The 12,150-nt window shown below is 46.2% G+C and overlaps 2 protein-coding genes across 3 annotated transcripts; both read right to left on the bottom strand.

The window, feature by feature from the left end:
* Nucleotides 1-1,922: 1,922 nt before the first annotated feature.
* On the bottom strand, nucleotides 1,923-6,907 carry bnip1b (BCL2 interacting protein 1b). Its single transcript, XM_083689067.1, has 6 exons — nucleotides 6,812-6,907; nucleotides 4,467-4,559; nucleotides 4,059-4,150; nucleotides 3,365-3,469; nucleotides 3,154-3,272; nucleotides 1,923-2,320 (listed from the first exon to the last, which is right to left on the bottom strand). The coding sequence occupies exons 1-6, from the start codon at nucleotides 6,893-6,895 to the stop codon at nucleotides 2,124-2,126; spliced, it is 690 nt and encodes a 229-aa protein (XP_083545193.1). The 5' UTR covers nucleotides 6,896-6,907; the 3' UTR covers nucleotides 1,923-2,123.
* A 244-nt stretch (nucleotides 6,908-7,151) lies between these two features.
* bod1 (biorientation of chromosomes in cell division 1) lies at nucleotides 7,152-11,919 on the bottom strand (the record flags this gene model as incomplete). 2 transcript variants are annotated; one of them, XM_083696823.1, is made up of 4 exons in its annotated part: nucleotides 7,152-8,281; nucleotides 8,494-8,711; nucleotides 10,004-10,128; nucleotides 11,737-11,919. In XM_083696823.1, 3 exons carry the CDS (start codon nucleotides 11,917-11,919, stop codon nucleotides 8,495-8,497), a joined length of 525 nt encoding a protein of 174 aa, XP_083552949.1. In that variant the 3' UTR covers nucleotides 7,152-8,281; nucleotide 8,494. The 2 variants fall into 2 exon arrangements, with proteins under 2 accessions (XP_083552949.1, XP_083552948.1); XM_083696822.1 differs by having other exon boundaries at nucleotides 7,152-8,205.
* Between the last annotated feature and the right edge of the window lie 231 nt (nucleotides 11,920-12,150).

Below are 12,150 nucleotides of genomic sequence, written 5' to 3'. Positions count from 1 at the left end.
TCCACAGCATGTTAACAAAGACAGCAGCTGAAAAATCGCCAGTGCTGAAGAGGTAGCCTTCTTTTTCCTGGTCTTGCTGGTCGCCTTAGGTGTGAGTTTCTCCTTAGAGGAGACCCTCGCGTCACTTTGTGACTGACCCAGAGAGAACTTAGACCACACTGTCTTAAGTATGAGTATGTGGACACAACCAGAGCTTGTGTGAAAGACACCTGTACTGAACCTTGACATAAGTAGGACTATTGCATTATTGCATCATCATAACTTGTGCTCCACCCAGTTTTGGTGTCACTATGACATCATCAGGTTTGTCTTGCCCTGTAAAGATTCTGGTGCAATACATGTTTTGAGTTGTCTTTTTGTAATCAATTAATGGTAATTAATAAATCAATTAGTAACAGTAACCTCCTACTTATCTGCCTATCTTAACAAACAATATTGGTGGAGTCACAATTAAACGTGTTATCAAAATGAACGTAAAAAGAGCTTAGCTTCCCCTGGTAAAATATCTAAATATAATATTTCCTGAAGGTTGTTTTCCTAATGATCTCTTGCTGCTAAACAGTTTTAGGGAGGATAACACAACAACCGAACCCTCATCAGGGAGCGGGAGGGAGAGGACAGAGCAGGCCTGGTCTGCATCAAGTGTGGATGACAGGCAGCTAGGTATATTTGTCTAGAGCTGTGAATCTTCTGTGTCTTCGGGATTGGCTGAGTAAAATCCCTTCTGTATTTGAATGAAGTGTGATTTGTTGGTTACTTTGTCAGTTTTTGGTAGAATAAGTGGGATTGGTTAGTCTGTCAGTTTCTGGCTAATATCTGTCTAATTTCTGTTAAAAAGATTATGATGACTGATGGATAGATGATTCAGTCACTTAGACAAATCAGAATCAGAATCAGAATTATTTTATTTGGCCAAGTATATTTGCACATACAGGAAATTGACTTGGTGAGGTATTTGTTGTAAGTCTCTTTGGATAAAGGCGTCTGCTAAATGCCATAAATGTAAATATCGTATGAGCACTGACATATTCATCATAATAATTTAACACTCATCTCACTGAGCCAGGAGTATGACCAGTCTGACCACTCAGATTACGCATGCACGCACGCACACTCACACACACACTTTGAAGTGAACAGAGCAATTGACAGTTATTATTGTGCAAAATACTTTAATTGGATTCATTTAAAATTTGCCCAAATCACATTCACCATAATGTAAACCAGCCTGTTGTCTACCGCCATCTAGTGGTGGTTTGTATGTCACACGCTGTTCCTGGAATAGTAGTGTTAGAGACACAACAACATGCTTTGTTAACCTCAAACCATCACTGAAATAAAACTGGTTTCTATCATCTGTAACTTTCTGTAACATGACATGTAAGCTAGCATGCCTTTAAAGGAGCAGGGCGGAAGTGTGTTGGGAATCTGCCACCTCTGGCCACTGCGGCGAAAGGCGAAATTCAGTTTGAAATTCCAAACATCAACAACAACAACATCCTCCCAAATAATAATCCATCCTCTGAAATGGACGTGCCGTGTCGGACATCAGCTGTTGTGTTTCTGCATGAGCACATGATTCAGAGGCAGCCAGCCACCAGAGACAGAACGGCGAACATCGTTGAGTCCCCTCCCCTAGAACACCCCTGGCCCCTCCCCTAGAACACCCCTGGCCCCTCCCCCAGAACAGATACTATACTACAATACAGGGGAGGCTGGTGGAGGTGGAAATGGGAGAAGGGGCTCATTGTAACGCATGGAACGGACTAAGGAATGGGATCAAACGTGTGTTACAATGAGCTCATTCTCCCATTTCCACCTCCACCAGCCTCCCCTGCTACAGTACTACTGCTGTCTGTGGGACAGAGGTGGAGGCTGTTTAGTGGGCGTCAGGTGGACATGCAAGGGGAGGACGCGTTGAAGAGGAGGAAATAACTAGGAAACTTTATTGACATGACAGACAAAAATCATGAGGAGCTAAAATGTTGGGCCAGATGTTTCACGAGAGAGGGTATGATGGGAGACCTACAACTGTGACTCTAGATGAAGGGGAACAGTCTTTAGATGAAGGGGAACAGTCTTTAGATGAAGGGGAACAGTCTTTAGATGAAGGGGAAGAGTCTTTAGATGAAGGGGAACAGTCTTTTCTTCAGGATGTAGAGGACGGTGGCGAGGAAGAGCGCAACAGCCAGGAAGATCAGCAGCTTGTCCGTCAGCTCGCGCCGGTTGTACTTCAGAATCAGCTTCCTGCCCAGGTGGATGGTCCCCGTCATCGCCTTGAACTCTTCACCTGTCTCTACGACTGTTCTAGAGGAGGTGGCTGAGGGGGGAGGGAGAAGAGAAGAGAGATAAGAAAACATGATCAACACAGCTGAAGGATGAAAAAGACGACAAATCATTCAGTTTGATCAGAAAGTCATTTGCAGAAATGCAATCAGGCCATGGAAACAACCCAAGGCAGCTCAACAGCCCTGATCAACACCAGACTGACCGTGATCTCATACAGCTCAACAGCCCTGATCAACACCAGACTGGACCGTGATCTCATACAGCTCAACAGCCCTGATCAACACCAGACTGGACCGTGATCTCATACAGCTCAACAGCCCTGATCAACACCAGACTGGACCGTGATCTCATACAGCTCAACAGCTGATGCTTCAAGCTCAGTCCACACCCTGCTTCCCTGCTCTCTACCGTCTCCCTAGTCCACTCCCCCACCCCCCCCCTCCCCCTCCCCACCATGGACCTGACAGCAGGGATCTTGACAAGATGGCTGCTGTCATGTTTGCTTCTCATCAACTTGGCTATTCACTTGTTATTTTATTACTTATTATAATAATAATAATAATAATTATTGACCTTTTGTGTGCAGCACATTGCTTCTATTATTATTATTGTTTTCTTCCCTCTTGTATTATTATGACATCACTGCAACCTGATATTGTCTGATAGTTGAGTTGTTGAGGAGTTGCAGATCCTAAATCATTTCATTCCATGGTGTCCTCTGTTGTGTAAATGACCATTAACATTGATTTGATTTGGTGTCAGAGCCCATGATTACGCCAGTCCTGAGCTTTCAACGTCTGTGGAGGGGGAGCGGGAGACAGAAGGGCAGAGAAGCACTTCCTGGTTGGCCAGGCTGTCTCTTACCCAGAGAGTCAATCGTCTCTTCGCTCTGCTGCACCTGCGATGACATCATCCTGCTGATGCTCATCAGACTCTCTGTGATGTCACTGGACGTCTGGACCAGCGTCTCCTTGGTGGGCTTCCTATGGGAGGGAGGGAGGGAGGGAGGTTTTTCCTTTCCTAAGAATGACAACAGAGTCCCACCTAGTGAAGCCTCCAGTAGCAGGTGACTGACCTCTGTCTGACGGAGGCATCTCCCCCGTACAGCAGCTCCTCCTTCTCCAGGGAGTCGATGGACAGCTTACACGCCAGGTTGGCCTTCCGCCACGCCGTCTGGTTACTGGGACGACAGGACAACATCAGGACAACGTGAACACAACAAGGAAACGATGCGTCCCAATCCTCTAGCCTAGAAATCGGAGGACGGGCTCATTGTAATGCATGGGGGGGGGGGGGAATGAGGAATGGTATCAAACACCCGTGCATTAATGAGCATGTCCTCTTATCTCTACCTCCAGCAGCCTCCCCTGGTAGATCAGATTGAGCTCTATAGGAGATCTTTTCTGCCTGCAGCAATAAGACTGTACAACAACTCCTCCTCCTCCTCCTCCTCCTCCTCCTACTACTACTCCTCCTCCTCCTCCTATCGGGGTGATCAGAGTCAGGCTGGGGGATGTTAAATCACACTGGACTGTTTTTACTGTATAGAATGTTCAGATGTCTATTTTATTGTATTCTATTGTCACTTTATTTTGCTGTTGTTGTTTATGATGTGAGCTGCTGTAACGCCTTAAAGTACCAATCTATCTAACAACAACAAAGAGGCAAGGAGGGACAACAGGTAACGTTGTATATGTGTGTGTGACTGTGTGTGTGACTGTGTGTGTGACTGTGTGTGTGACTGTGTGTGTGTGTGTCTTTTCTCCTACCTGAGCATCTGCCTTCGCTGGCTCTCTGTGTCAGTCAGGATGGCCTGTTTGTCTGTCTCTCTGTCCTGCTCCTTGGCCATCTGCTCCATGTTCTGTTGATACACAACCTCAGACCGTCAGCTACAGCACGCACGCACGCACGCACGCACGCACACACGCAATGAGTGTTTTTACTCGACTACACTAGATTTGGAAACATTTACTGATCAATGGGAGGACAGGTGTTATAATGTTATGTGTGTGTGTGTGTGTGTGTATGAGTGTGAGAGAGAGAGAGTGAGCGTGTGTGAGACAGACTGTGTGTGTGTGAGAGAGTGAGTGTGTGTGAGAGACTGTGAGAGAGAGAGTGTGTGTGTGTGTGTGTGTGTATATATATATATATAGTATGCTGCATTAAATGCATCAAACCTGGATTCTCAGTCTCAGCTGATTGAACTTGTCTTTGACCACAGCGTTCAGGTCCATCAGGACACTCTGCGGCCCGGGGCATTCTCGGATGTCCTGCTCAAGTCAAGACAGCAGCAGGAAAGCCAGTTCATTATGGTACACATTCAGCTATCCCTCATCCACAGCTCTCCATGCTGCATGGCTGGAAGAAGCCCTGGTCTTCCTGTGTTAGGAACTAGGATTCTCTTTTATTTTAGTTTGGAGACGTGAGACTCTTTCACACACCAACAGGTTGTCAGGCCCCGTCAACATCAGTACTTAAGTAAGTGACCTTTACTGCAGAGTCTCCAGAGAAGTGACGGGTCGTCAAGAGGCGATGTTTTGCCCTGGACCAGAGCTAGGCTAGGCTAGGCTAGGCTAGGCTAGCTGGTTAACTGACAGGTCAACTTCCAGTTCATTTGTCATTACCTTGAGTACAAGTACACAATACAACCACGTCTCTCAACATCAGCAACAACAGAATGAGTAAAGATAACAAGCTAATAAAACAATTATACAAGTCATAAAAACAACAACAACAACAACAATAATAATAATAATAATAATAATAATAATAATAATAATACAGATCGATCTAGCAGCAGGATTATTATTAACAGATGTGCAATGTCAACCAGAGCTAGGCTGCAGCTAGCTGGTTAGTTAGTTCATTAAGTAGCTGGTTAGTTAGTTCATTAAGTAGCTGGTTAGTTAGTTCATTAAGTAGCTGGTTAGTTAGTTCATTAAGTAGCTGGTTAGTTAGTTCATTAAGTAGCTGGTTAGTTAGTTCATTAAGTAGCTGGTTAGTTAGTTCATTAAGTAGCTGGTTAGTTAGTTCATTAAGTAGCTGGTTAGTTAGTTCATTAAGTAGCTGGTTAGTTAGTTCATTAAGTAGCTGGTTAGTTAGTTCATTAAGTAGCTGGTTAGTTAGTTCATTAAGTAGCTGGTTAGTTAGTTCATTAAGTAGCTGGTTAGTTAGTTCATTAAGTAGCTGGTTAGTTAGTTCATTAAGTAGCTGGTTAGTTAGTTCATTAAGTAGCTGGTTAGTTAGTTCATTAAGTAGCTGGTTAGTTAGTTCATTAAGTAGCTGGTTAGTTAGTTCATTAAGTAGCTGGTTAGTTAGTTCATTAAGTAGCTGGTTAGTTAGTTCATTAAGTAGCTGGTTAGTTAGTTCATTAAGTAGCTGGTTAGTTAGTTCATTAAGTAGCTGGTTAGATAGTTCATTAAGTAGCTGGTTAGTTAGTTCATTAAGTAGCTGGTTAGTTAGTTCATTAAGTAGCTGGTTAGTTAGTTCATTAAGTAGCTGGTTAGATAGTTCATTAAGTAGCTGGTTAGTTAGTTCATTAAGTAGCTGGTTAGTTAGTTCATTAAGTAGCTGGTTAGTTAGTTCATTAAGTAGCTGGTTAGTTAGTTCATTAAGTAGCTGGTTAGTTAGTTCATTAAGTAGCTGGTTAGTTAGTTCATTAAGTAGCTGGTTAGTTAGTTCATTAAGTAGCTGGTTAGTTAGTTCATTAAGTAGCTGGTTAGTTAGTTCATTAAGTAGCTGGTTAGATAGTTCATTAAGTAGCTGGTTAGTTAGTTCATTAAGTAGCTGGTTAGTTAGTTCATTAAGTAGCTGGTTAGATAGTTCATTAAGTAGCTGGTTAGTTAGTTCATTAAGTAGCTGGTTAGTTAGTTCATTAAGTAGCTGGTTAGTTAGTTCATTAAGTAGCTGGTTAGTTAGTTCATTAAGTAGCTGGTTAGTTAGTTCATTAAGTAGCTGGTTAGTTAGTTCATTAAGTAGCTGGTTAGTTAGTTCATTAAGTAGCTGGTTAGTTAGTTCATTAAGTAGCTGGTTAGTTAGTTCATTAAGTAGCTGGTTAGATAGTTCATTAAGTAGCTGGTTAGATAGTTCATTAAGTAGCTGGTTAGTTAGTTCATTAAGTAGCTGGTTCATGTCCAACTATAACAGCTGTTATCTGATGTATAACTATATAACAGTTTGTTATCTGATGTATAACTATATAACAGTTTGTTATCTGATGTATAACTATATAACAGTTTGTTATCTGATGTATAACTATATAACAGTTTGTTATCTGATGTATAACTATATAACAGTTTGTTATCTGATGTATAACTATATAACAGTTTGTTATCTGATGTATAACTATATAACAGCTGTTATCTGATAAAAACAGATCATCTCAAACAACAACCGGATCAGTCAGCTGCTGTCGTAGCAGTAGCGAAAGAATATTCACATGGCTGACAACTACATTATATCCTTAAAAATGACACATTAGCACATTTTTTAATAACTCATGAAGATAGTTGTCAATAAGTACCTGAATGATGGCTTTAATTTCCAGATCATATTTGATGATTTCTTGTCCGCAGATCCGGACGTGGACGTCCGAGGAAGACGCCATGTCTGGACGGCAAGCTGCTGGTCCAAAAAGGATTTGTATTAACTACTGAACGCGTTGTTCATATGCTTGTCTGCCTGTTTGTGTTTGTCTGTCTGTCTACCTGCCTGTCTGTTTGTGTGTCTGTCTGTCTGTCTACCTGCCTGCCTGCCTGTCTGTCTGTCTGTTTGTGTGTCTACCTGCCTGTCTGTTTGTGAGATTATGTCATACTGAACCCTACAAGATGATGTCATCTCACTGAGTGAAAAGGAACCATAGCAAGAGCAGAAAAACAATTCTTTATTCATTCAGTTTCAAAACCGGTATTCTCCCAAATTTATTTACAATATTCACCGCAAAAACAAAACAAAACAAGTGTCAAAACACTCTAAAGTTCTAAACAAGGTAAACAGGAAGTCAACATAACAAACAATAATGGCTTATCAATATGAGAAGAATAAAAAAAGAGAAGACATTTCTGTTTTTATTCAAGTCCAAACAAGTTTCCTTTCAAGCTAAGAAGACGTGCCTTCCCTCTGAGATGACTGGTGACTGACTGGTGACTGATGGGTGACTGATGACTGACTGATGACTGGTGACTGACTGACTGATGACTGGTGACTGACTGGTGACTGACTGGTGACTGACTGACTGACTGGTGACTGGTGACTCACTGGTGACTGACTGGTGACTGACTGGTGACTGACTGGTGACTCACTGGTGACTCACTGGTGACTCACTGGTGACTGATGACTGACTGACTGACTGATGACTGGTGACTCACTGGTGACTGACTGGTGACTGACTGGTGACTGATGACTGACTGACTGGTGACTGACTGATGACTCACTGGTGACTGACTGATGCTCTGATGACTGGTGACTGATGACTGACTGACTGGTGACTGATGACTGGTGACTGGTGACTGGTGACTCACTGATGCTCTGATGACTGGTGACTGGTGACTGATGACTGGTGACTGATGACTGGTGACTCACTGATGCTCTGATGACTGGTGACTGGTGACTGGTGACGTTACAATGCCATTCAGAACACTAAGGTCCAGTTCCCTGGACACAGATTAAGCCTCGTCCTAGACTAAAAAGCATCCAGGACTAGTTTTAATCTGTCTCGGGAACCAGTCCTCAGATTCCTGCATTGAACAGGTCACATGTCCAGCATTGATTGGCAGCTCGAAGCCTTGGCTTGGTGTCTCCTCATTGGGCAGCAAGCAGGAAGTGCAAACCCTTGTGCAACAGCCCGTCTTCTGCGGTCGTGTCATCAGCCGGAGGCTCCTGATCTCTGGACCGAGCAGAAGACGTCACTCTCTGGACCTGCCGTAAAAGGGTTAGGGTCAGCGCAGTAGCTGTACATCCCAGTCAGGTTACCTCACCTGCCAGGTTAGTCAACCTTGGGCCAAAATCACAACATAGTTCCTGTTTGTTAGCTACCGCTCAGATTCACTTTTTCTAGCGATCGTAAACGGTGACGTCCCCCATTATGTCTCCATTCAGCTGTAGTCCGAGACATACGGACTTCATCGCGTACAGAGGACACAGATTAAGCCTAGTCCTAGACATACAGACTTCATCGAGGACAGCCTATCAGATCATCCAACTGACCTCACGGTGTTTTGGGTCCGGTGGTCACGACGTTGCCGGGAACGTCTGGCTGCTCCGCCTCTGAGGGGGCGGGGTTACCAGATGGAGGCTCCTCCCCCTTCTCGGCAGCCAGGAAGTCGTGGATGGCGTTCTCGATGTGAGGTCTGAAGATGTGGTTGAGTTTAGGATCCACCACCTGGGTGATGATCCGATCTACTCCAGACTCCACCACCCCCGACCTAACACACCACAGGGTCAATACTGTTACCAGACCCCACCACCCCTGACCTAACACACCACAGGGTCAATACTGTTACCAGACCACCTGACCTAACACACCACAGGGTCAATACTGTTACCAGACCACCCCCGACCTAACACACCACAGGGTCAATACTGTTACCAGACTCCACCACCCCCGACCTAACACACCACAGGGTCAATACTGTTACCAGACTCCACCACCCCTGAACCTAACACACCACAGGGTCAATACTGTTACCAGACCCCACCACCCCTGACCTAACACAGCACAGGGACAATAATGTTACCAGACCCCACCACCCCTGAACCTAACACACCACAGGGTCAATACTGTTACCAGACCCCACCACCCTTGACCTAACACACCACAGGGTCAATACTGTTACCAGACCCCACCACCCCTGACCTAACACAGCACAGTGACAATAATGTTACCAGACCCCACCACCCATGAGCATAACACACCACAGGGACAATAATGTTACCAGACCCCACCACCCCTGAACCTAACACACCACAGGGTCAATACTGTTACCAGACCCCACCACCCCTGACCTAACACACCACAGAACCTATACTGTTACCAGACCACCCCTGACCTAATACACACAGGGTCAATACTGTTACCAGACCACCCCTGACCTAACACACCACAGGGTCAATACTGTTACCAGACCACCTGACCTAACACACCACAGGGTCAATACTGTTACCAGACCACCCCTGACCTAACTCACCACAGGGTCAATACTGTTACCAGACCACCCCTGACCTAACACACCACAGGGTCAATACTGTTACCAGACCCCACCACCCCTGAACCTAACACACCACAGGGTCAATACTGTTACCAGACCCCACCACCCTTGACCTAACACACCACAGGGTCAATACTGTTACCAGACCACCCCTGACCTAACACACCACAGAACCTATACTGTTACCAGACCACCCCTGACCTAATACACCACAGGGTCAATACTGTTACCAGACCACCCCTGACCAAACACACCACAGAATCAATACTGTTACCAGACCACCCCTGACCTAACACACCACAGGGTCAAAACTGTTACCAGACCACCCCTGACCTAACACACCACAGGGTCAATACTGTTACCAGACCACCCCTGACCTAACACACCACAGGGTCAATACTGTTACCATACCACCCCTGACCTAACACACCACAGGGTCAATACTGTTACCAGGACCGCTGTGAATGAAAGGCTGTATATTGTGTGATAACAGATGTAACTGTACTTACTGTACAACACTCTGTCTCAGTCCATTCCTGACTTGGTTCTTGTTGATGGACGGGTTCCACTCCTGAGTGCTCAGGTGGGTCGAGACGAAGTTATCCACTTTCTGCCGCAGGTTCTGGTAGGCAGGCTGTCAACGACAACAATGACAGCGGGACAAAGTGTAAGGCAACGATACCGACTTAAAACCTCTTCAACTGAATCCCTTATTTGACGTATTTTCCGCCTGAAAACCAGACCCAAACTAACCTGCTTCTAACATTAGAAACATGACGATCAGATGCAAACCGACGATGCCTTTTGATAGTTAACACCTTGAAGATGTTGTCCCTCCTAAAGACCTCTTCACCCCCACTACCCCCCTGTACTAACCCTAACCCTAGAGACCTCTTCATCCCCACTACCCTCCTGTACTAACCCTAACCCTAGAGACCTCTTCACCCCCACTACCCCCCTGTACTAACCCTAACCCTAGAGACCTCTTCATCTCCACTACCCCCCTGTACTAACCCTAACCCTAGAGACCTCTTCACCCCCACTACCCCCCTGTACTAACCCTAACCCTAGAGACCTCTTCACCACCACTACCCTCCTGTACTAACCCTAACCCCAGAGACCTCTTCACCCCCACTACCCTCCTGTACTAACCCTAACCCTAGAGACCTCTTCACCCCCACTACCCCCCTGTACTAACCCTAACCCTAGAGACCTCTTCACCCCCACTACCCCCCTGTACTAACCCTAACCCTAGAGACCTCTTCACCCCCACTACCCCCCTGTACTAACCCTAACCCTAGAGACCTCTTCACCCCCACTACCCCCCTGTACTAACCCTAACCCTAGAGACCTCTTCACCCCCACTACCCCCCTGTACTAACCCTAACCCTAGAGACCTCTTCACCCCCACTACCCCCCTGTACTAACCCTAACCCTAGAGACCTCTTCACCCCCACTACCCCCCTGTACTAACCCTAACCCTAGAGACCTCTTCACCCCCACTACCCCCCTGTACTAACCCTAACCCTAGAGACCTCTTCACCCCCACTACCCCCCTGTACTAACCCTAGAGACCTCTTCACCCCCACTACCCCCCTGTACTAACCCTAACCTTAACCCTAGAGACCTCTTCATCCCCACTACCCCCCTGTACTAACCCTAACCCTAGAGACCTCTTCACCCTCACTACCCCCCTGTACTAACCCGAACCCTAGAGACCTCTTCACCCCCACTACCCTCCTGTACAAGTTTCCCTCCTGTTAATAAATACATTTTTCCTGCCTATGGCCCCTGGTGTCTAACCCCTAACCCTGGTCTGAGCATTGATTACTTTATCTTATGATGACTGATGTTCAGATGATTCACTTACTTAAACAAATGTATTTGTTGTAAGTCTCTTTGGATAAAGGCGTCTGCTAAATGCCATAAATGTAAATGTGTGGATCATGCTCAGATTTTAGTTCAGAATAACATACTACACTAGAAGAGAGAAAGTCATCAATAATCTAGTGAAAGCAGAACTTGGGCCCGGTGGTGGGCCCGTCCGGCTGAAGAGGTTAAGGGTCACTCCCGGTCGTTAGCTGAATAAAAGGTGAGACATTAACTAGACAGAGACCATGCTGGACTGGCTACCAGGGTTAGGGTCAGGGTTACGGTTAGGGTAAAGGTTACGGTCAGGGTTAGGGTAAAGGTTAGGGTTAGGGTAAAGGTTAGGGTTAGGGTTAGGGTCAGGTTCCTCCACCTTCGTGTCCACGTCTGCCAGACAGTCTCTCCGGAACTCGTCGAACAGGCCTCGGTTCTTCAGATGTTCCACGATCAGACCGATGAGCTGCGGGTCTCCCGGGGGGAGGTTCACGGCGCTGCCGCCCCCGCCGCCCCCGCCGCCGCCGCCGCCGCCCCCGCCGCCGCCGCCGCCCTCCGCCATCCGCTCCACTTCAGCCGGTTCAGTCCGATCAGAAGGACGTCGGTAGAAAAGCTCTGGCGACACCGAGACGAGCTCAGAGGAACCCAGAACAAGCGCTGTCGCTGGGCTTCGGCGTCACGGCGGCAGCACAATGATGACGAGAGAGAACTGGACTCAAGTCCCAGAATGCATTTCAACCCGAAAAAATAAACATCAATACGGAAATGGAAGTAGAACGAGCGGACGGGTCCC

The sequence above is a fragment of the Argentina silus genome, assembly GCF_951799395.1.
Source record: "Argentina silus genome assembly, chromosome: 2".
Taxonomy (NCBI): Eukaryota; Metazoa; Chordata; class Actinopteri; order Argentiniformes; family Argentinidae; genus Argentina; species Argentina silus.
This window is presented reverse-complemented; position numbering and strand designations above follow the sequence as displayed.

Bases quoted from the DNA above. Each gene is read 5' to 3' on its own strand.
- bnip1b (XM_083689067.1), bottom strand. From the start codon at position 6,895: ATGGCGTCTTCCTCGGACGTCCACGTCCGGATCTGCGGACAAGAAATC. The intron at 4,151-4,466 runs GTTTGATGCATT...GTGTATCAACAG, and splicing joins AGCTGAGACTGAGAATCCAG to AACATGGAGCAGATGGCCAA. The intron at 3,273-3,364 runs GTCAGTCACCTG...TCCCTCCCATAG, and splicing joins GATGCCTCCGTCAGACAGAG to GAAGCCCACCAAGGAGACGC.